General features: G+C 42.2%; 1 protein-coding gene across 2 annotated transcripts in view; it reads left to right on the top strand.

The window, feature by feature from the left end:
• Positions 1–23633, top strand: part of tanc1a (tetratricopeptide repeat, ankyrin repeat and coiled-coil containing 1a) — a 136277-nt gene that overhangs the window by 64819 nt on the left and 47825 nt on the right. For both annotated transcript variants that reach the window (XM_059966493.1, XM_059966494.1), the window contains exons 11-14: positions 273–421; positions 2584–2815; positions 11302–11468; positions 21701–22308. In XM_059966493.1, the coding sequence (XP_059822476.1) occupies positions 273–421; positions 2584–2815; positions 11302–11468; positions 21701–22308 (1156 nt within the window). The remainder of the gene's footprint in view (positions 1–272; positions 422–2583; positions 2816–11301; positions 11469–21700; positions 22309–23633) is intronic.

Raw genomic sequence — 23633 nt, 5'->3', positions numbered from 1 at the left:
GTAGAATCAGGGAGACGTGCTAAATCATAGACATGAGGTTCTGCAGATGGAGGAAATCTTGAGCAATGCACACAAAATGCTAGAGGAACTCAGCAGGAAAGTGCTGATGAAGTGTCTCAGCCCAAAACATCAACTGTTTATTCCCCTTCATAGATATTGCCTGACCTGCTGAGCTCCTCTAGCATTTTGTGTGTGTTGTTTAAATATTTTTATTAATATAATTCTTATTATATTATTTTAAATGACAATTGATCTACTTTCACCATTAATAGATGTAGACTCACAACAGGAGCATCATCAGAACCAGCCACTCCAAATCTCTTCGTTTCATTGTTCTGTCCCATTGGGCAGTGAGAGTTATTCTGGAACATCTGAGTTACAAAGACAAAGGGAAGAAGCTTTGAAAAGACTTGGAGCAGAGGTAAACTACAGATTTGTACTATATGATGCAGAAATATTTGCTTTTGTTGTCTGTTCTTTTCAGAAAGAGGGCAAATATTTTGGGTTTTCTCAAAACTTTGAAGTAGTTAGAATAATGCAATACCAGTCTCAATCCATTTATGTTCTGAGAAAGAAGGATCAAGTTTGCAGCAAGAGGCTGCCATTTTTTGCCTATTAGTTTGCAGTGAGAAATGTAAAATATTCCTTTCTCTTAAACTGTATAATCTTTCCCAGTGTTCTAGGAAACACATTTCACAATTCTATCCCATTCTTCAATGAAAGTTAAGAACAATGGCGTTATAGAATGTTCATTGAATACTGGGTTTGTAACTCACTATTTTGATAAGTCAACAAAGTACTGCAAAGAATAAATTCTGTTTTTTCAATGAAAGTAAATGAATTTTATAATTAAAAATGCAAACACAGTTTTAAACAAAAATAATGAAATGATCTATAGATTGGGAAGAACATTCATTAGGAAAGATTATCAAATTTTTGCTTGATTTGTCCTTTCCACACAAATTGAAAATTTCACCGCCACTCCCTGATAGCGATCTCAGTTGTATCCCTATAATTTTTGACATATCCTGCTAGTTTTTGGAAATTCTACAGTATTGGCACTTCATTAAGTGAATAAGGATTCTGCAGCTCTCATTGCATATAGGCAACCCCCACATTAGGAACATTTGGATAACAGAAATTGACCCTTATGAAGTTCACAAATCTCTAATTGAAAACTTGAGATGGAATATTATTGCTCTTACAGAATTTATGTGGGGATAAGTAAATAAACAGAAAATACAGCAGGAACAGCAGATGTTGTCCATTTTTGTCTCTAGCTACTCACTGCAGTGGAGCATTAAGTTTTGGTGTGATAGTGCTGTGTCAATTGGGTTGGCAGTCACAGCTGAGTCTTTCCTTTCCATTGCCTTACCTGGTCTGAGGACACTGCTGCACTTTTCATCAATAAGGCATTTTCATTCTAGCTGAATATTCAACAGGCAGACATCAAATTATCAGTAACTACTCCTTTTTAATAACTTTTGCAATTAGTCATATTTGGAAGCCTGAGGCCCCAGATTCAAGGTATGAAATTCACTGTTACTGGAACAAATATGAGAATGGCAGATATTTTTGCTTCCCAGCCCTTTCTTAGTTGCTGAATACCTCCTGGTAACTATATCCCTCTCCCTAATAAAATTCTGAAGTTGAACCATACTTTATGCAATCTTGCTGCAATATTTGTCTCTGAGATCACTATTCAGATCCATGTCATTACCCCATTTCAACCTTACTGATCTTAGGAAACCTTTATTACCTAGAAGCTATTATTCCAGAATATTCCAAGTCTGGCCTCCCTTTCTGTTACAGATTATCTTTGCAGTTTTCATGTTTTTTCTCTGCTGCCTAGAGTTAGCAGGGTAACAATGCTGGTTGTAACCACTAAGTGATCAGATGTCGCAATGCAATAGGAGTACATTTGTGGATTGAAACATTAGTTGATTTATTGTTGGAGATGGTTAAAGTACTTGTCAAATGTTATCTTGTAAAATCTTTGTATATTTTTCTGACTGTAGTGCCTGGAGCTAGATAGTAATTGGCGTAAGAGTTAATTTTTGACTGCCAGGAAGTGTATTTTGCAGATTATATTGTTTGCTTTGACCTTGGACTGCAAAATCAATTGTTTTGCAATTCTTCAATTCCATTACATTGGCCAAGGAAGGATGCTTTATCGGCGATTAGCTGTGTGTTTCCTCATTTTGAATATTTCAAACCCACCTGTTTTCCACACTCTCAAATCTTCCTGGCTGCAAACTTGCCAGTAGTAGTTACTTCACAACTTGCTCTGATTACTTTGCTGTTGTGCTAATTAGAACAGTCATTTTTCACTGCCTGTTTGTTAATGTTGTTAGCAGGCTCACCCCTTTATGCACACTTATTCGGGAAAGGGGAGAACAGTTTATCAGTCACAGAAAGTGAGATTTAAAGCAGGAGAACCAGAGAAACCAGTGGGAATTGAATGCTTAACACAATTATAAGATGAATGTGTATTTTAGAAGGCAGAACATCTTTATAAAATACCCCTGTTAAGCCATTAAGAGCCAAAAATCTTGATGTTAAAGTTGTGTTTTTTTTAAACAGGTTGTTGCATATCACTACTGCCAGGCTGACAATACATATACCTGCCTTGTACCAGAATTTGTCCACAGTATAGCAGCTTTACTTTGCCGTGCACCTCAATTAACAGCCTTCCGCGAATTGCTGGTGAAGGAATCACACCTTCAGAATGTGCTCAGTCTGCGTTCTTGTGTCCAAGATCCAATTGCTGCATTTCAGAGAGGTATTTTGGATCCACTTGAAAATCTGATGAAGGGTAAGGTCTTTTTTTTACTATAATAGTTGACAAAATGTGTAAAATTTTGCTGAACTTCTGTTTAACAGGAAATTATTTAAGAAGTGTGTTTGAAATCTCTAGAATTCATTGCCAAATCATTGGGTATACTTAAGGCAGAGGTTGATAGATTCTTGATTACTCAGGGCATGAAGGGATATGGGGAGAAGACAGATTGGGGCTGAGAGGGAAAATGGATCAGCCATGTGTAACACTTACCCAACAGGCTGGTATATGTCTAGGGGAAAAGGAGATCCAGCCACACACCAATCCCACCTCCCGTACACGCAGGTGCTGTGAGAATCGAGTTTATGCCTCGCGCCCACCCACAATATCAAACCCACAACAAATACCGTTATGAAATACACTTTAAAGAGTTTACTAAAATGAAAAGAGTATTAGGCAATACAATATATATGCAAGGGAAACAAAACAAAAAAGCGCCAACTTATCAAAGTTCAGTCAGTTTAGTGCACATCGTTGGAGCTCAAACATCGAACCATTCGACCCCTCGTCGCTTGCCTCCGACCTCCACGTCTTCGCACCTAGGACCACGCCCGGTGGTCTTCCGAGCAGTGCAGCGCATGTCCACCTTCCTCGACGTCTTCCTCCCGCTCTCTCCCCAAAAGCCCGCGAAAAAACCCTCCCCCAAGTTCCCAGCCTCACAAGACAAAATAACACTCCCCATTGGTTAACAAATGAATACAATTACCATATCAACAAGTATAAAGCAAAACAACTGCGAGAGAAACACTTATCAAAGAAGCATTCCTACTCTTAACAAACCAAAAAACCCATTTTGAGTAACATACACAGGACATTGTACATTCTCTCCCCACCAGCAAATGTCATGCCCTCATGGAATTACCAGAGTTCCCCAACGCTTCTTGCAACACACAAAACCCAACCCAGGCGCAGAAAACAGTGTCTTAACTATCCAGAGCAGTAGAAATCACACTCGGTTCTCCTGGCACCACATATGTCAACCGCTCCGGGGGGCACCTAATCCTCTGAGATCTCTATACTGCTTCTGCCCCACTGGGCTCCCTCTTCACCTGCAAACCCACTGTCTTGGACTCCTCAGGTCTATCTGACAGACCCTCACCCCCTTCTTCACGGGTCCTCCCTCACCTGAAATCTCTCCGGCTCACGCTCGGGTTCCACCCTCTCTCCCTCCAGTGTTGGCTGCCTCTCCATCTGACCCTCAAGACCTTCCCTCCTCTCACCCAACTCAGTATGGGAAGGGCCAGGAGCCTCCTCTTCTGGTACTGGAGCGCCAGCGAATGGGAACAGGGGCCACTCATCTGAGTCGTCCTCTTCCGAATCGGTAGCCATTCCCGGGTGAGGGTCCCGTCCCCGCTCTTCAGCAGCGGGCTCTTCCCTTTCTCCGCGCCCTCGCAGAGTCCTTGTACTAGGCGCAACCTTATCCACCTGCACCGCTTGACTCAGGGGCAGCAGGTGATTCCAATGGAGTACCTTGATAGGCCCTTTCCCATCCTCAGGTTTCACCTGGTAAACTGGCAGGTTCGGCATCTGGCTCTCTATTACATAGGGGCTGGCCGCCCATCGATCGGGCAGCTTGTGCTTACCAGGGAGTCCCAAATTCCATAAAAGGACCCAGTCGCCTAGCAATAATTGGACAAACTTCACCTTTCGATCATACCGCATCTTATTTCTCTGGTTTTGTTTGGTAGCCGCCACCTTGGCCAACTCGTACGCCCGCTGTAACTCCCTCTTCATGTTGGACACATACTTTAGATAGGACTTCCCGGGTAATTCACCCACTTCACCCCCAAAACTCAAGTCAATTGGCAACCTCGCTTCCCGCCCGAACATCAGATAATAGGGCGAGTACCCTGTAGCATCATTGCGAGTACAATTGTAACAGTGAACCAATTGTCCAATATGACGACTCCATCTACTTTTCTGCCCAATCTCCAGCATCCCGAGCATATCCAACAGGGTCCTGTTGAACCTCTCTGGCTGAGGATCTCCCTGTGGGTGATAAGGGGTAGTCCTGGATTTCTCAACCCCAAGCATAGTCAGTAATTCATGGATAAGGCGGCTCTCAAAGTCCCGCCCCTGATCACTATGGATTCGCCTGGGAAGGCTGTAATGAACAAAATACTTCTCCCATAACACCTTCGCCACCGTCGTCGCCTTCTGATCCTTAGTGGGAAATGCCTGAGCATAGCGAGTGTAATGATCGGTGATGACCAAGACATTCGAAGTGTTGCTGGTGTCAGGCTCAATCGACAGGAAATCCATACATACCAAGTCCAGAGGTCCCGCACTCTGCAAGTGCGACAGTGGAGCCGCCGACGCTGGCAGGATCTTCCTCCGGATGCAGCGACTGCATCCCCAACAGTATTCTTCGACTTCCCCCCTCATCCGGGGCCAGTAGAACTGGTCTTTGAGTAATCCATAGGTCTTTTCCACTCCCAAGTGTCCAGAATCATCATGTAAGGGCCTGGAGTACAGCCTGTTGATACTCCTCCGGCAGGACCAGTTGCCAACCGCGAGGTTGGTCCGGAGGCGGCGTTACCCGGCACAAGATTTGGTTCTTTAACTTTAACCAAGACCACTCCTTCAATAACAGAGAAACGAATGGGTGTTTCGCCTTCTCAGCCAACGCCACATCCCCCTTCTCGACCGCTCTCCACACTGTGCCAATGCCCGGGTCATTTTGCTGAGCAGCTGCCACTTCCCCTGGACTCAGTTCCGGCAACTGTTTAGTCCACAGTGCGGTCAGGTCACAGTAAGCTAGGGGTATGGAGTCGGCAAAACCCCCCAAGTGGTCCACGGCTCTTTCCATCCTCTCTCTTCCCTCAGCCTTCACGGTGATAGCAAACTGACACATTGCCTTCACTCCAGGGGCAGGGACACTCTCCCACTCCTCGTCCTTCTCCTGTCCCCCCGGCTCCTGACGTGACAAAGCATCCGCATCGACATTCTTGCTTCCGGGGCGGTACCTCAGGCTGAAATCATATACCGACAAGGCTGCCAGCCACCGATGTCCTGTGACATCCAGCTTCGCCGAAGTCAAAATATAAGTGAGGGGATTGTTATCCGTTCTCACCTCAAACTTGGCTCCGTACAGGTAATCGCCCAGCTTGTCCACCACCGCCCACTTCAGCACCAGGAACTCCAACTTGTGAGTGGGATAGTTTCTCTCAGATGGCGACAAGCTTCAGCTGACAAAGGCTACCGGCCTCAATGCTTTGCCATGCTCCTGGTACAGAATAGCCCCTAGACCCTCTCGGCTGGCATCCGTGTGCAGCGCATAGGGCTTCTGGGGATCGGCAAAAGCCAACACCAGGGCCTGGGTCAGTGCCCTTTTCAAAGATCGGAACGCCTCTTCACATCGATCATCCCATCTTGAGCCAAAAGATTCAGCCGGGTTCCAGTATCCTCCAGTATCCTGTCTCTGGTCCCCCTTCCTTTTCTTTCCCACTGGGGGATAGCCACACAACAGCTGAGTCAACGGATGACACACTTTTGCGTATCCTTTCACAAATCGGCGGTAATACCCACAGAACCCCAAAAATGAGCGCAGAGCGCCCACTTTCTGGGGTCTCGGCCAGGTGGTCACGGCCTCTATCTTGGTTGGATCAGTAGCCACTCCCTCTTGCGAAATGATATGGCCAACGTAGCTAACCGATGACCTGCAGAACTGGCATTTGTCTAGGGAAAGCTTCAACCCTTCTTCATTAAGCCGGCCCAGCACTTTCAACAGCCTCTCCTCATGTTCCTCCAAAGTCGATCCGAACACTATCAAATCGTCCAGGTACACCAGCACCTCTAACAGATTCATATCCCCCACAGTTCTCTCCATGAGCCTCTGGAAGGTGGCTGGGGCTCCCAATATGCCTTGGGGCAGTCGTTCGAACTGAAAGAACCCCAGCGGGCAGATAAAAGCGGTCTTCTCTTTATCGGCCGCACTCATCGGGATCTGGTAATACCCACTTCTTAAGTCCAGCACACTGAACCACTTGGCACCGCTCAGGCAGGCCAACGCATCTTCGACTCTTGGGACAGTATATTGATCAGGGACAGTTCGTCGTTTCAAAGTCCTGTAGTCAACACACATGTGCACTCTCCCATCCTTCTTCCGTGCCACCACTATTGGGGACGCATAAGGACTTCAAGACTCAGCTATGATTCTGGCCTCCTTCAACTTGCACAAGTGCTACCGCACATCCTCAACATCTGCCGGAGCCAACCGCCGGGATCTCTCTCGGAACGGGGTGTCCTCCGTCACCCGGATGGTATGGCGAGTGCTTTTGGAGCAGCCAGCATCAAACTCGCCTCGAGAAAAAACAGCTTCCATCTTCAGCATCTTCTCCACTAGCCTGCATTTCCACTCCGGCGACACTGGGGAATCCCCGAAGTTAAAGGCTTCAGCGGTCAGCTCCCTTCGATGCTCCGATCCCTCCCCGTTAGGGGTCCTCACTGGTGCACTAGACATTACCGTCACTGGGAACAGATGTGCCAGCGGCATTCCCCTCTTAAAGGTGATTTCTCTTGCCGTGGTGTTCCTGACACTTACAGCTATTCGCCTCGCATGTACCACCTCTGGTCTCTGCACTTCGGGCCTCACCAGCGCCCCCGTCGGAAAACGTGTCTCCCCTTCAAGATCGTCCGGGGCGTCTACTAACAGGGCTTCGCCCTTCAGCACTCCTGGGAATCTGGGGGTCCCCATCACTAGTGCTACCTCCCCTGGTCGGATCACCTTGGGCCTCGCCTGCGTACACCACACCGTTCCTCGTTTACACTCCGGGTCCAGCCCTTGGGAGGCAATCCCTTCTTTGAACACCGCTCGAAACACTGGATGCACCGAGGGGGTCTCCAAAATGTCTTCCCCCCCCCCCCCCCTTTCTCCTTACAAGCTCTCAGGAGCCGTCACACAACAGGGGAGTTAGTCCCCACCAGGAGAGCAGCACCACCGGTTTCCACCGGGTCAGGACACACCAACAACAACGTCTCAATAGCTTCAGACACTCCCACATCGTCCTCCGAGAACTCCAATCTCACCGATAGGTACCCATCGTACGGGTAGTCACCCTCGCTGACACCCCAAATCTGCAGGGCGTCAAATGGGGTTACGGGCAAATGCTTTAGATATTGATTGTAGAAAGACCGGTACAATAAGGTCACCTGCGATCCCGTATCAAGAACAGCTTTTGCGTAAACTCCCTCTATCCGTAGACCCACACTGGCACGGGGTCCTACCAGCCCATCCGGAATAGAGGCGTGGGCACCCGGTGGTCTTCCGGCTGATCTCTGGGAACGTGTTCCTCCAGAGGCTCCAGTCCGTTCCCTCACTGAGCCTCTCCTAAGTTTCCCAACATCTCTCCCTTCTTAGTCGCAGGGGGGCTTGTCCTCCGCGGGACTCCTTGTCTCTCACAATCCCACCTAAAGTGTCCCTCCTCTCCACAGCTATAGCACACCCTCGGCCACCCACAGTCCCGCCTGAAATGCCCCTCTTTCCCACAGTTAAAGCACATGCTGCCTGCTGCCCCTCTTCTCCCAGGACGGCTCCCGCTCCCAACCCACTGCACTGGTTGCTCCCGGGAGTGGGTACCTCCCCTGTCCCTCCCCTCCAGAGGGGTTTCCCTACTCTCCGGAGGGTTGTCAATCCTCCACCCAGCCACCACTTGCTGTATCACTGAAGATCGCTCCCGTAGGCCCGCGCCCCTTTTCCGCCCCAACGCTCTCTCTTCCTCCCGCACCTCTCTAATCAGTTGCCCGAACGATGGAGGGGGGCCTTTCCTATAAGCCTGCCGGATAATCCACGCCACCTTGTCCTCCTCCAGAGAGCCACTGAATATCTGACTTATCCTCACACTAGCCACGTCAGGCGCCTTCACTACCCCCCGGCGCCGCAACCCCGTAAGCATCCCCTCCATCTGAAATATGTACTCGGAGAGCTTTTCCCCTCTCCGTTGTTCCAGGCGTTGGAACTCAGCTAAAAGCAGCCAGGGTTCCCCTGACAACCCAAACGCTCCCTCCAAAACTTCTATACATTCCTCCACTGAGGCCCCAGGCTTCTCAGCTTTCAACTCCCAGACTATTTTGGCTGCTAAACCCCTCAAGCTTCCCACCAATCGCTGCCTCTTTTCCTCCTCCGAGCCTGGCCACTCCTCTAACATCAAAGACGTATGCTCGATCCAGGTCTCATAGTCCATCTCCCCGTCTGGAGTAGGCTTGGCTCCGGAGAACACCCCCAGCTTCAGCCATGGCCTCTCGGCCACTGCCACCAGGGAATTAAGTGCGGCTGCCAGCTCCGAGGCTTCCACCTTACCTGGGGAGTGGGGCTTAGTCACGACTCCTTCCTCCCACCTCCCTTTACTAGTGCCAGGCACCTCTCTCAGGTCCACCTCTAGCTCCTCAGCCTCATCCTTGGAGAGGGGGTGGAGCCCCCACGGCCCCGCCTCCCCCGGAACACTGACCGTCGCCGGCAGTTCCAACGTCCTGACATCAGCACTCGTACGAACCAACACCCAGCTAGACTCTACCTCTTTACCACACCATCTAGCTACCAATTCTACCTGCCCAATACCCTTCACCGAACTTAAGCCCCGTACTATCACGTCTCCCGAAACTCGAAAATTCAATCCGCTCACTGCATAGGCATACTGCGCCAGTACACCTTCAAATTTGCACCAGCTAACAATCTTATCTCTGTCCATCTCCGCTCTACTGCCTGCGCGATTCCACAGCCCCTGATAAACCAATCTGGGACGAGCACCCCACAAATGTAACACTTACCCAACAGGCTGGTATATGTCTAGGGGAAAAGGAGATCCAGCCACACACCAATCCCACCTCCCGTACACGCAGGTGCTGTGAGAATCGAGTTTATGCCTCGCGCCCACCCACAGTATCAAACCCACAACAAATACCGTTATGAAATACACTTTAAAGAGTTTACTAAAATGAAAAGAGTATTAGGCAATACAATATATATGCAGGGGAAACAAACAAAACAAAAAGGCGCCAACTTATCAAAGTTCAGTCAGTTTAGTGCACATCGTTGGAGCTCAAACATCGAACCATTCGACCCCTCGTCGCTTGCCTCCGACCCCCACGTCTTCTTCCCGCTCTCTCCCCAAAAGCCCGCGAAAAACCCCTCCCCCAAGTTCCCAGCCTCACAAGACAAAATAACACTCCCCATTGGTTAACAAATGAATACAATTACCATATCAACAAGTATAAAGCAAAACAACTGCGAGAGAAACACTTATCAAAGAAGCATTCCTACTCTTAACAAACCAAAAAACCCATTTTGAGTAACATACACAGGACACTTTGAGTACTACTATTGTACACATGATTAAATGGCAGAGTAGACTCGATGTGCCAAATAGCCTAATTCTGCTCCTATATCTTATGGTCTTAAGTTAATAACATTTGTTTGTGTCCACCCTGTTGGTGTGGTCTTTCATTGACTCTGTTATGGTAATTGAATTTATTGACTATGGCTGTAAGAAAATGAATGTTAGGGTCTGTCATATGTGTACTTTGATAATAAATTTACTTTGAACTTTAATCTAGGGTATGTTGAAAGTTTTAAAAATGAAACATTAAGACAGGCTATAGAGGGCATTTCATGGGGTACCCTAAGACAAACTTGTGCCTATTTCACGTATTTCCTTGTGACACGTGTGGCCAGTCAGCCCATCATGTCTTTGCTGGTTCTCAGATTATTTCCACCAGTTTCAATCCTCCACTTATTTTGCTATAACCTGTTCTCAGTTATGTGCCTATCAATTATTCCCTAACTCTCCTGCCAGGGACAAGGTACAATAGTCAATTAAGCTACCAACACATTTTTGGGGTGTGGGAGGCAGCAAGAGAGCCTAGGAAAAGCCTGCATAGGTGCATGGAGAATGTGCAAACTGTATGCAGTCAAAATCTGAAGTCAGGATGAAAGCTGGGTTGCTGTAGCTATGCAGCATCAGTTGTACTACTGGGCTCTATTTGTTTTATGGAGGTACAGTGCAGAATAGGCCCTTCTGGTCCTTGGTGCAATGCCACCCAGCAATCCCTGATTTATTCCTATCCTGATCATGGGATAATTTACAATGACCAATGAACTTACCAACCGAACTGTGGGAAGAGACCCGAGCACCTGGAGAAGACACTCGTGGTCACAGGGAGAACGTACAAACTCCTTACAGACAGCGGCGGGAATTGAAACTGAGTTGCCGGTACTGTAACGTGTTGTGCTGCCCACTGGAAATGAGAATTAATAAAAGTGCATTGAGGAAAATGGAACCCCTTGGACTGTAGTGAATAATGGGACAAACAGTGCATTTTTTTCAACAAACTAAATTGCTAGATTGAAAAGTAAAGAGAAGAGTTGTATTAGAGTTGGTGAATTGAAATAGGTACAAAAGAAATACATAGAAATGGAAAAAAGGTTAGAATAACAGATGATAATGAATTTTATCTTTGTCCTACAGAAAAGAAGATCTCTGCAGAGGAGTATATTATTTTAATAGATGGCTTAAATGAGGCAGAGTTCCACAAGCCTGATTATGGTGACACAATTACTTCTTTTATCATTAAAATAATTTCCAAGTTTCCATCTTGGCTGAAGCTGATTGTTACTGTAAGAACCAATCTGCAGGTTTGTATTTTTTTTGCATTTCTATGACTCAGAAATTAACAATTCATGTTTGAAAAGCAACATAGTGAAGTATTAACTTAATTATATTATTCACAGCTATTAATGTTACTTCCCTGTTTCCCCAATATGCATTTGTAGATTTATCATAAATCAACAGGACTATCGAATTGAAACTTATCAAATGTTGAAAAGCCCTGATAAGAGTGGATGTGGAGAAGATGTGTCCTATAGTGGGGGAGTCTTGAGACCAGAGGACACAGCCTCAGAATAGAAGGGTGTCCTTTTAGAATGGAGATGAGGAGAAAATTCTTTAGCCAGAGAGTGACGAATCTGTGGAATTTGTCACCACAGTTGGCTGTGAAGGCAAAGTCTTTAGGTATACTTAAGGCAGCAGTTCATAGGTTCTCGATTAGTCAGGGCATGAAGGGATAGATACAAGGAGAAGGCAGGAGATTGGGGCTGAGAGGGAAAATGGATCAGTCATGATGAAATGGTGTACTCTAAGGGCCAAATGGCCTAATTTTACTCTGATATCTTATGGTGTTACAACTTAGAGTAGGAGATAGAAAAGGCATGTCAGAAGGGCAATGTCATGATAATTATTTGGGGATTTTAACATGAAAGTGGATTGGGAAAACCAGGCCAGTACTGGACCGAGAGAGAATTTGTAGAATGCCTAACAGATGGCTTTTTAGAATAACTTGTTGTTGAGCCCACTAGGGGATCAGCTATGCTGGATTGGGTGTTGTGCAATGATCCGGAAGTGATAAGAGAGTTTAAGATTAAGGAACCCTTAGGGAACAGTGATCACAGTATGATCGAGTTCACTTCGAAATTTGAGAAGGAGAAACTAAATTTCAGTGTGTCGGTATTTCAGTGAAATAAAGGAAATTACAATGTCATGAGAGGCTATTGTTGACTGGAAAGGGACACTAGTTGAAAGGACAGCAGAGTGGCAATGGCTGGAGTTTCTGTGAAAAATGAGGGAAATGTAAGATAGATGTATTCCAAATAAGAAGAAATTTTTGAATGGCAGAAGAACACTATCATGGTTGACAAGTGAAGTCAGAGCCAAACTAAAAGCAAAAGAGAGGGCATACAAGGAAGCCAAAACTAGTGGGAAGATAGAGGATTGGGAAGCTTTTAAAACTTGCAGAAGGAAACAAAGAAGGTCATTAGGAAGGAAAAGATGAAATATGAAAGGAAGCTGGCGACTAATATCAAAGAAGATACTAAAAGTTTTTTAAGTATATAATGGATATAATAGAGTTGAGGGAAGATATAGGACCCATACAAAATGACGCTGGAGATATTGTAATGGAAGATGCAGAGTTAACAGAGGAACTGAATGCATATTTTGCATCAATCTTCACAGTAGAAGACATCTGCAGTATACCGGAAGTTCAAGAGTGTCAGAGAAGTGAAGTATGTGCAGTAAAAATTATGACTGAGAAGGTGCTCAGGAAGCCTAATTGTCTGAGGGTGTATAAGTCTTCTGGGTCTGATGGAATGCACCCCCGGGTTCTGAAGGAAGAAGCTGGAGAAATTGCAGAGGCATTAACGATGATCTTTCAAGAACTGATAGATTCTGGCTTTGTACCGGATGACTGGAAAATTGTAAATGTTACTCTGCTATTTAAGAAGGGTGGGAGGCAGCAGAAAGAAAACTATAGCCTAACATCAATGGTTGGGAAGTTGTTGGAATCGATTACGGAGTACCTGGAGGCACTTGACAAGATAAGCCCAAGCCCGCATGGTTTCTTGAAAGGAAAATCCTGCCTGAGTAACCTACTGCAATTTTTTGAGGAAGTTACACACAGGGTAGACAAAGAAGATGCAGTGGATATGGTATACTTGGATTTTCAGAAGGCCGTTGACAAGGTGCCATACACATGAGGCTGCTTAGCAAGATAAGAGCCAATGGAATTACAGAGGAGCTACTAGCATTGGTGGAGCATTGGCTGACTGGCAGAGAGTGGGAATAAAGGGATCCTGTTTTGGCTGGCTGCTAGTTACCAGTGGAGTTCCACAAGGGTCAGTGTTGGGACCGGTACGTTTTACGATGTTTGTCAATGATTTGGACTATGGAATTAATGAATTTGTGGCTAAATTTGCTGATGATACAAAGATAGGTGAAGGAGCAGGTAGTGTTGAGGAAACAGAGAAAGATAGTTTAGGGGAATGGGCAAAGAAGTGGCAAATGAAATGCAATGTTGGAAAATGTATGGTCTTGCACTTTGGTGGAGAAATAAACGGGCAGGCTATTTAGATGGGGACTCAAAGTGCCGAGACGCAAAGGAACTTGGGAGTCCTTGTGCAGGATACCCTAAAGGTTAACCTCCAGGTTGAGTCGGTGGTGAAAAAGTCAAATGCAATGTTGGCATTCATTTCTAGAGGTATAGAATATAAGAGTAGGCAGGGATGTGATGTTGAGGCTCTATAATGCACTTGTGAGACCACACTTGGAGTATTGTATGCAGTTTTGGGCTCCTTAGTTTAGAAAGGATATACTGACATTGGAGAGGGCTCAGAGAAGATTTGCAAGAACAATTCCAGGAATGAAAGGGTTACTGTATGAGGAATGTCTGGCAGCTCTTGGGCTGTAATCCTCGGAGTTCAGGCGAATGAGGGGGAATCTCATAGAAACATTCGAAGTGTTAAAAGGCCTGAACAGATTAGATATGGCAAAGTTATTTCCCATATTAGCTGATTCGAGGACAAGAGGGCATGACTTCAGGATTGAAGGATGTCCATTTAGACTAGATATGTGAAGAAATTACTTTAGTCAGAGGGTGGTAAATCTGTGGAATTTGTTGCCACAAGTGGCTGTGGAGGCTAAGTCATTGGGTGTATTTAAGGCAAAGATAGATAGGCTCTTGATTAGCCAGGGCATCAAAGGGTATGGGGTGAAAACAGGGGAGTGGGGATGACTGGAAGAATTGGATCAGCCCATGATTGAATGGTGAAGCAGACTCAATGGGCCAAATGGCCTACTTCTGCTCCCATGTCTTATGGTCTTTCAAGTACATATGTATAAAGTAGCCATAGATCATACATGTTGTGGTCTTAATGGTGTTATGAACTAAATAACTTCTTTCAGCAGTATGATTTGCAATTGAGATCATTTAATTTATTTCACCATGAATTACAAAAATTAAGTAATCTAAACTACAGATCTTTCTATTAGTAGTCTTTGCATTTAATGTTGTACTTTGTTATGACATGAAATTTGTAAATGAGGACTCATTGAAACTAGTTCAGCTTCAATATTTGGTGTGAACACTTACAATAAAAACTACCCAGATACAAAGTTAGAAAAATAAGGATCTTAAGATTATTACCATTATTTTTACTACCAGAACAACAATTCTGTAATCTAACCAGGCAGAGCAGTGAAGAGGAAACATTTTCACATTCTATTGTTTATTTTACTGGCATGAAAATAAATTTATTGGTTGAAAGCCAAGTGGCTGAAAACCAGCGCAATTAAAATGTTTGAATGTTTGTTTCATTCATTTGGCTGGCAAATTTAGCTTAATTGCTCTTGTAGCTATTTTGCTGAAAGGTTTTCTGTTATTTCCCAATACTGCAAATTGCTTAAGTGTTGCTGGAGAATATTTGTCATTCAGTATGTGATCTTGTTTAACAGAGCATGAGGTGATATAATGCAGAAGCTGGCAAAGTGCCATACCAAGCTCAGTGCTGGAAAACTGAAATATGTTCCCATCACTTAAGTCTTAGTTATTTTGTATATCTTTAATTCCTCAGTATGATACAACATTCTGTGGTAGTACTTTTTTATAATTGGAAATTGACATAATTATGAATTGTAGGTTAATTGACCTCTGATGTAGATTTAATGATCTGTTCCATCTGTTGCTTGTTAAAATTCAAATTTCAAGTTTTCCTTGTATATCACTAGAAGAAAATGTTAATTTATGCAACATATTAATCTGTAATAAAAAGAATTGCTTCTGTAAACACTTTCTCCCAATCTCCCCATTGTTAGTTCCTAAATTCAAATTGGTAACAAAATCTCCCATGAAAATACTTCAACCACCATTGTATTCCCTACCAGTTTTTGAAAATACTTGTTTTGCATTTAATTAAACATGATAGGTCAGGACTTTTTCCAAGTGAGCATTAATATATGTTGGTTATATCAGAATAAGGATAAAATATTCAATCTCAGAATGTGATTGAATGGCATTGCTCAAACATCTAATTAATGTGGTTGTGTTCCCTTGTGGCAGTTCATTTTCTGAACTTATAAAGAAAACAGATTTGTTAAGTGAAAGATTAACAGAAGAGTTATTTATTCATTCATAGCCTGTGGATGTCAGTGCTAAGATCAGCATTTGCACCAATCCCTAATTCCCTTCTGAGGAACTCTTGATGATGATTACCTAGAGCTATTAAAGTCCATTGGTTGAAGTTAATCCTACAGTATGTTTAAGTACAGAGGCTCTGCCTTTAACAATAAAGACACAGCAGAGTATTTCTAAATAGTAAGGTGAAAAATCCTGGTTTGTAAGGAGATGTTTTGGAGTTGCTATGTTCCAGATTCTAGATGACATTGTTTGTTCATGGTAGGTGAATATGGTAACAAACTATATTGTGATGGATATAGTTGATGACTGCGTTCACCTGAGGCCAGATGCTTGAAAAGTTTTATGACGTCAGAAGGTAAGCTAGGTGTAAAGGAAATTTATTTACTTTGTAAATATCCTTTGAACTTTGCCCTTTCTTGCTTTTTTTAGCCTCAGTATTTACTTAATGCAGTTATTTTTACTTGTGTTTTTGATGGTGGAATTATTGCTTGGTGAGTGTTATGATGGATTAGACTCTTTATTGGAGATGGTTATTGTCTGGCCCTAATGAGCCAAGTATCACTTGCTGCTTAGCCCCCTGATTTGGCTCACTTGAAGCCATGGAGCAGGTGATGGATGGTCATATGATTAGCTGGTGCATATCTCAAGTCCTGGTTATATGACCACTGATGCCAGGGAGACAATCTCTGAAGAGTATTGATGATCGCTGGGGTCATCTGCTTGAAAAGACACTACCCAGAAGAAGGCAATGGCAAACTACTTCTGCAGGGAAATTTGCCAACAACAATCGTGATCATGAATTGCTCACGTCATACAACACTGCATATAATAAAAGAACGATTATTTGCTGCACAAATCAGCCAAATCTATGCACTTTTCAGGACTCTGAATTTATAGGAGCAAGCTGCTTCTTTCTCTGAGAAAGTTTGAATGTTATAAAGCAATAGCAAATGATTCTACAGAGGTCAAATACTGCTTTGATCTCACAGAGATTTACATCTTTTTCTGGCATTCAGTTACTTTGTCCATTTGTGGGCTGAGAATGCTGTTCCCTCTAAGCTGCATGGCCATGCAGTAACTGAAATGCTCCCGGCACACAGGCTTCGTTGCCACACAATTAACAAGTTACGGTCACAATATCTTGATGATATCACTTATTGGAGATAAAAAGTGTAAGATTTGCTTGTATCTGTGAGTTCTGAGGTTGATACTGCGCCCGTAATTCGGTTCATTCAATGTGTACGTAATCATTTGGCTAACAAATTTCTTGGTGATGAGTTCAGAGAATGGCAAGCTTTTGAGCCTGTTGGTATTGCAAACACAACCAACTTTGAACTTGGAAAAGAGAATATGATATGACTGACAAAAAAATACTCAGGTATTATTATGTATTACAATGAAGACGTTACCTCAAAAATATCACAGCAATACTGTGAGTTCAAATCTGTTGTTTCTGAGGAAGTTAAGACTGGTTCAATTAAGACATGTGATGTGTTGAACTGTGTGCCTAGAAACAAAAAAAATTGAAGAATTGTCAGTTCTTGTTGACATCGTTAGAATATTTCAAATTTCTAGTGCTGAGAGTTAACATGGATTGTGTCTTGTGTAGTCAGTCAAATATAAATCCAGAAACAGACGAAAAGTGGAACATTTGGATGATCTAATGAGAATTAAGATGTATCTTTCTTCTGGATGCAAATTAATCTGGACAGTGTTTATAGATAATGGAGTTGTAACAAAGAATGATGAGAAAAAGTTTACTTAACGTGAATGATTTTTTTTGTTGCACCGCATGTCATTATACCCTTCAATTAATAAATAAAATCAAACATATTTTCATTATAAATATTCATAGTATACATATTACCAAAAAAAGCACTTGGCCAAGCAGATAAGGCATTAGTCTAATGATCTGAAGTTCACTAGTTCGAACCTTAGCTGAGGCAGCATGTTGTGTCCTTAAACAAGGCACTTAACCACACATTGCTCTGCGATGACACTGGTGCCAAGCTGTATGGGTCCTAATGCCCTTCCCCTGGACAACATCGGTGGTGGGGAGAGGGGAGACTTGCAACATGGGCAACTGCAAGTCTTCCATGCAACCTTGTCCAGGCCTTAGTCATCATTGAAAATTGACGGACAGCCAATCATTACAAAAAAAAAGCAATTAAAGTGCCATACAGTTTTCAGGCTCAGATCAATGGCTGATCTGTGCAGCTTGAAAAAAATAGAGCGAATATTGGCTGAGTGTGATAATTATGATCATCAGAGTTTTGCTTGTCTGATCTACAGAGGAATCCTCCCAATGGGGAGACTATTATAGGATTAGGAAGGCTTTTATATGTCAAAAATAACTGCTGAGGTCAGTACTGTTTGATATATTAATCTTTAGATAATGTATGAATCATTATAAGATGAGCACTCAACTATATATTACATAATTTACCATTAAATTTACTCTTAAGTATATAGTCAGATTCACTGGTGTTTTGAAACAAAATGTCTGAATCATTCTTAGATTGCATTATTGTATACACATTTCTGTTTTACTTGGCAGGAGTGGCAGGAGTACATTGGGAGATTGGGGATGTGGGACAGGAGTGCTTTGAGAGGTTATAAGGGAGGGGTGGGAAAAGTAACCTAACCACTTTTTTTTAATTATTGCGTGTGACTTTTGGAATAAAGAAAAAACAATTTGCATTTATGTACAGTGGCATGCAAAAGTTTGGGCACACCTGGTCAAAAGTTAAGTGAGTAAAAAATGAACTGATCTCCAAAAGTCATAAAGTTAAAGATGAAACGTTCTTTTCAACATTTTAAGCAAGATTAGTGTATTATTTTTATTCTGTACAATTTTAGAGTGGGGAAGAAAAGGAAAGGAATATAGAACATAGAACATTATAGCTCATGCAAAAGTTTGGGCACCCTGAGAGATCTGAGCTATCAGATAACTTTTACCAAGTTCTCAGGCCTCAATTAGCTTGTTAGGGCTATGGCTTGCCACTGTAGTGCCTTTTAATTTAACAAAACATCCTGAAGTTAAGATTTTAATGCCTAATGGACTAAAGGAAGTAGCTTGGCTGATGGCCAAGATGTTAGTTGAAGCAATAAGTTTCCGTGAACTGAGTAAAGATTAGAGATGAGTTTAGGGAGGAATCTAAGCCATAGAAGAAGAAGAAGTTAAAATGTGGAATATGAAAAATGTCAGAATTGACAGAATGCAGTAGAATGCAGTTTGAAATTAAGAAAAGCAACTGTATAAGGAAAATTGAAATCAAGGATGAGAATCTTAGTGAGATGTTTTTAGAATAGATGTGAATATAAGTTATCAAGTATGCATGAAAAGTGAATATGACTTCTGTTTAGAAATAACAGAAGACAATGAGACTGATGAACTGAGGCGGGAACAGAGTCTGTCAATGTTATGCAAGTTGAAACAGGTCATTTTGGTAAAAGGCATACACAGTGATCACAGTTAAAAGCAACAAGGTCATGAATTGTCAAATATAGCCTTGTCTGGGTTCTGTAATTTCTAACAGACAAAATGAATTTAAGAATAGCAGAAGATGCTTCCTAATTGATAATGACTGTTCTTTAAAGTTCCCATTTTGTGATTTCTTCATCCGTGTTTCAATTCTAAACTTGTTCTACTATTATGAGGTTCTCTAATACAGTGGTCCCAACCTCTGGGCCGCGAAGCCGGGCAGCACCTAATTAATTAACTTGTTTATTTCGGCGCTTTTTTTTTAAAGATGTGCTGGGTGTGTTCCAGCTGCCGCTCCACCCCAGCATGCTATACGGCCCGGAGGTTGGGGACTGCTGTATTAATAGATTCTCCCATAACCTTTTAATTACTAATTATGTATGTAGGGGAGGCTATCTGGAGGAAACATAACTTTACTAACAAACAATAAATAACATACATATACTTTAACACGACATTGAGTAAATAACATCAATGTTTATTAAACTGGCAAACTATAATTTTCTTGGGTATATGGAGGTTAGAACGGAAGCTTTAAGGACACTTAACTATATAACCTTTCTGCTTGTGGAATGTGTATTTTGTTACCTGCTAGTGAATATGGATCTGTGTGTCCAATTAAAGTTCACTCGTAGATTAAGGACATTAGTAAGAAGCAATCTGTTCAAGTTCATAAGGGATGGTTGTTTAGTTTTGGCGTGATCAGTTCTTTCATTTTATGTCTGGGAAGTCTCTCTTGAAAGAAACAATGTTAACAGTTTCCTCTGGAGTTTCCGGAAAGAAAAATGTCTCATGAGCTGACATGAAGGAAGGCTATGTCCTTGTAAACTAGCAAGGAGGTGAGCAGGCATGTACATTATGGAGATTCTCTACTACTATGACTTTGCAACAAATAAACAGTAGAATACTGTCGAATCTTTATCTTTTAAAAGGAACAATACCATTGTATGGTTGGTAGGGTGGATGTGAGAAACAGTGAATTTTGATCTGCTTTAATGAAGGGATGTTAAAATTGTAGCTAAAAGTTCTGTTTAAAGTTCAATATGCAGAGAAAGCATGTGACATTTATAGAAAAATGACAGAATTCATAAGGCATGTCCAGACTCCCAACGTTCCTGCCCTTCCAGATGTCACTTAAATGACAAAGGATGCAGGAAGGAAGAAGGGAGCATTGTGTAAAATTGAGGGAATTTCATATTAGAGATGAAGTATGCATCTAAATAAAATCATGTTGCTTTCTATAATGAATGGCTTTCACATGCCATAGTTGTGAAGAAAACTGCAGCAACTGTAACATGGACTTGCCGTTAGTAATTACAACCATGGTACAATTGCTGAAGGAGAAAAAGGTTGAAGGAATTGGAAAATGTGCTGTAATTGCCTCTACCAAAAACAGTTCACTTCATTTCCCATAGGGCTGATAGAAAATGTAGAATATTTCTTTTGAATATCAGGAGATGTGTATTGAAAATCTGTCATCTCACAATAGGAGATTCCAAAGAGAGCTTACAAGGCATTATGGTTACCAATATATCCCATTTTAAAGAATGATTCTTTGGTATGCAATCTAAGTTATTACAGTTTGAACTGAACATCTTAAAATGCATAAGAGTTTATTTGAATAAACATGATGTAAAGTTTCATTTTGGATTGGTAATAGTAATCTCTTATAGGTAGAAGCTTGTAGGTCCAACCATATGCTCCCAGAACTTGCATAAAATTAAAAAAATTAATACTACAGTACATTATTCAGGGAATGTTACATTATTGGAGATGTTTAGAAAAGTGTTCTGCCTTATCTGCTCAATACTGTGAGAATATTGAAATGTATGGTGTTTCTCCCAGTGTCCTGCTGTATATGTATCCCTTAAGCTAACACTATGAATATGAACTGATTACTTACTTTTCATTTCCTTTTTTGGGGTTACTCTATGTGCACACTGTTTGCATTCATGAGTACTTTGCTTTAAAGGAAATTAGCAGATTTATAAGATGGCACGGATGGCCCATTTCACTGCATGTAATTTGCATGGAAATAAATCTTGTTGCATGACAATAAATATTCAGAGAATTAATGGAAAAGAACTTTTTGATAGAATTCAGATTAAAGGATAGAATCTGAATGGGGGAAAAAGTACATGTACATATCAGAAAGACTGATTTTAAAAAAATATGCCTTTTGAGGTAAAAATTGTTAGCATTTTGGAAACGTGAGGTTATTATAGTATGCATTTTGTCACAAATTTACACAAATGTTTTGTAGTTTTTAAATAAGTGAAGAAAGTTATAAAAATCTATGGCAAGTGAATATAAAGCATAAATGCTTTTGCAATAGGTTTGAGATTAGATTTAGAATATTTAGCGTATTCTCATTTCCAATTTGCCTCAAAATTTTAAAAAAACTTTGTTTCCTATAGGATATTACTCGTCTACTTCCATTCCATAAAATTTCTCTGGATGATTTTCCAGAGAATGAAGATATTAACAGGGACCTGAGTACATTCATCCATCACAGAATTAACAATAGTCACAGCATACTCAGTAACATCTCTTTGAGTGGAAAGACTGATACCATTACTGTGAACAAAGTCACCAATCATCTTATCATGCGAAGCCAAGGATCTTATCTGTATTTGAAGTCGACTCTGGATTTGTTTGAAAAAGGTCACCTAGTCATTAAGAGTACAAGCTACAAGGTAGTGCCTGTCTCCCTGTCAGAATTGTACCTTCTCCAATGTAACATGAAGTTTCGAACACAAACTTCGTTTGAAAGGGCCCTTCCTGTGTTAAATGTTGCTTTGGCATCCCTTCATCCATTGACAGATGAGCAGATTTTCCAAGCAATAAATGCTGGCTATGTGAGGAGAGAATTGGAATGGGCGGATTTTCAACAGAGGATGGAAGGCCTTTCAAGTTTCCTCATTAAACGAAGGGACAAAACACGAATGTTTTGTCATCCATCATTTAGAGAGTGGCTGGTTTGGAGAGCAGATGGTGAGAACATGGACTTCCTTTGTGATCCAAGGTTAGTATATAAGAATTGGAACATTGGAAATGCATATACAGATTAAACTAGTTTCATTCACTTCTGTCCATTTATTTTAAAAACATTTGCCATTGGGATGGATTTGCCAGCTGCTGTGTGGCTGCAAGTATCTTCTGCCACGTGTGAATGGAATATTTCTGCAGGACTTCCCTTATTCCCTTCCCTCCCCTCTACGACTCCCGATCTGCAACAGCCAAGCCATATGAAGTTCGGAGTGTTGAGCAGCCTTGCCTGCTCACTCACAGAGTCACTGAATTGGTATCTGTACAGAGGTACAGTGAAATGCTTGTCTTGCTTATTGTTTGTACAGATCAATTTGTTGTGCTGTACATCAAGGTAGTACAAAGTAAAACGATAATGCAGAATAAAGTGCAGCAGCTACAGAGAAAGTGCATCGAGATGCACAGTTAGGTACAAGATTATAGCAAGGTAGACTGTGAGGGCAAGAGTACATGTTGTATTAGAGAACCATTCAGTAGTTTTATAACAGTGGGGTAAAAGATGTCCTTGAACCTGGTGGTACAGTACTGTGCAAAAGTCTTAAACCTAGATGGCTAGGGTTCCTAAGGCTTTTGCATTGTACAGTAGTAATGTTATGTATTACACTGTACTACTGTCATTAAAAAAAAACAAATTTAATGACACGTGAGCGATGATAAACCTGATTCTGATATGGGACTCTATTGTGGACTGAGAGGGGAATCATGGTTTGGAAAAGGAGAAGGGAGAGGAGAGGGCATGGGAAGCACCAGAGAGACATTCTGCAATGATCAATAAACTAGTTGCTTGAAATTAAATAACCTTGCCTTGTGTCTCAGGGCTGGGTATGTCTGCACCCACCCTACTCCCTGCCCCTGGTATCCATTCTGTCTCACCTTCAGGCTTTTATTTTTTTATATCCACTACTCTTCCTGTGCCTGCTGTCTCCTCTTAGCTTTCTGTTGTTTGCAGTCTTCTCCCATGCATTGTTTTTGTTCATTTCCAACTTGCAGTAGTTCTCAGGAATGGAACCCTGTTGTAACTTAGTGTGTAATAGCTTTAACAATGCCACAACAATCCAGCTACACAAAATTGCACTTCCCTGCAGTGGAATATAGCACACCGGCGTGGTCACAAGTGTTAGAACTATCCGCTTTGTGGGAAACTTGATATTTTAGTGGAAGTTTCATCCATTAGTTTGCAATAATAAAAGTAAACTACATTTGTCCAGAAATTATTTAGTTATGGGTTATTTGCAAAGCTGCAAATAGTTAAACAGTGTCTGCATTTATGTGAATGGGTATGTTCATTACTTTATAAGTACA

The sequence above is a fragment of the Hypanus sabinus genome, chromosome 4, assembly GCF_030144855.1.
Source record: "Hypanus sabinus isolate sHypSab1 chromosome 4, sHypSab1.hap1, whole genome shotgun sequence".
In the NCBI taxonomy this organism is placed as follows: Eukaryota; Metazoa; Chordata; class Chondrichthyes; order Myliobatiformes; family Dasyatidae; genus Hypanus; species Hypanus sabinus.
This window is presented reverse-complemented; position numbering and strand designations above follow the sequence as displayed.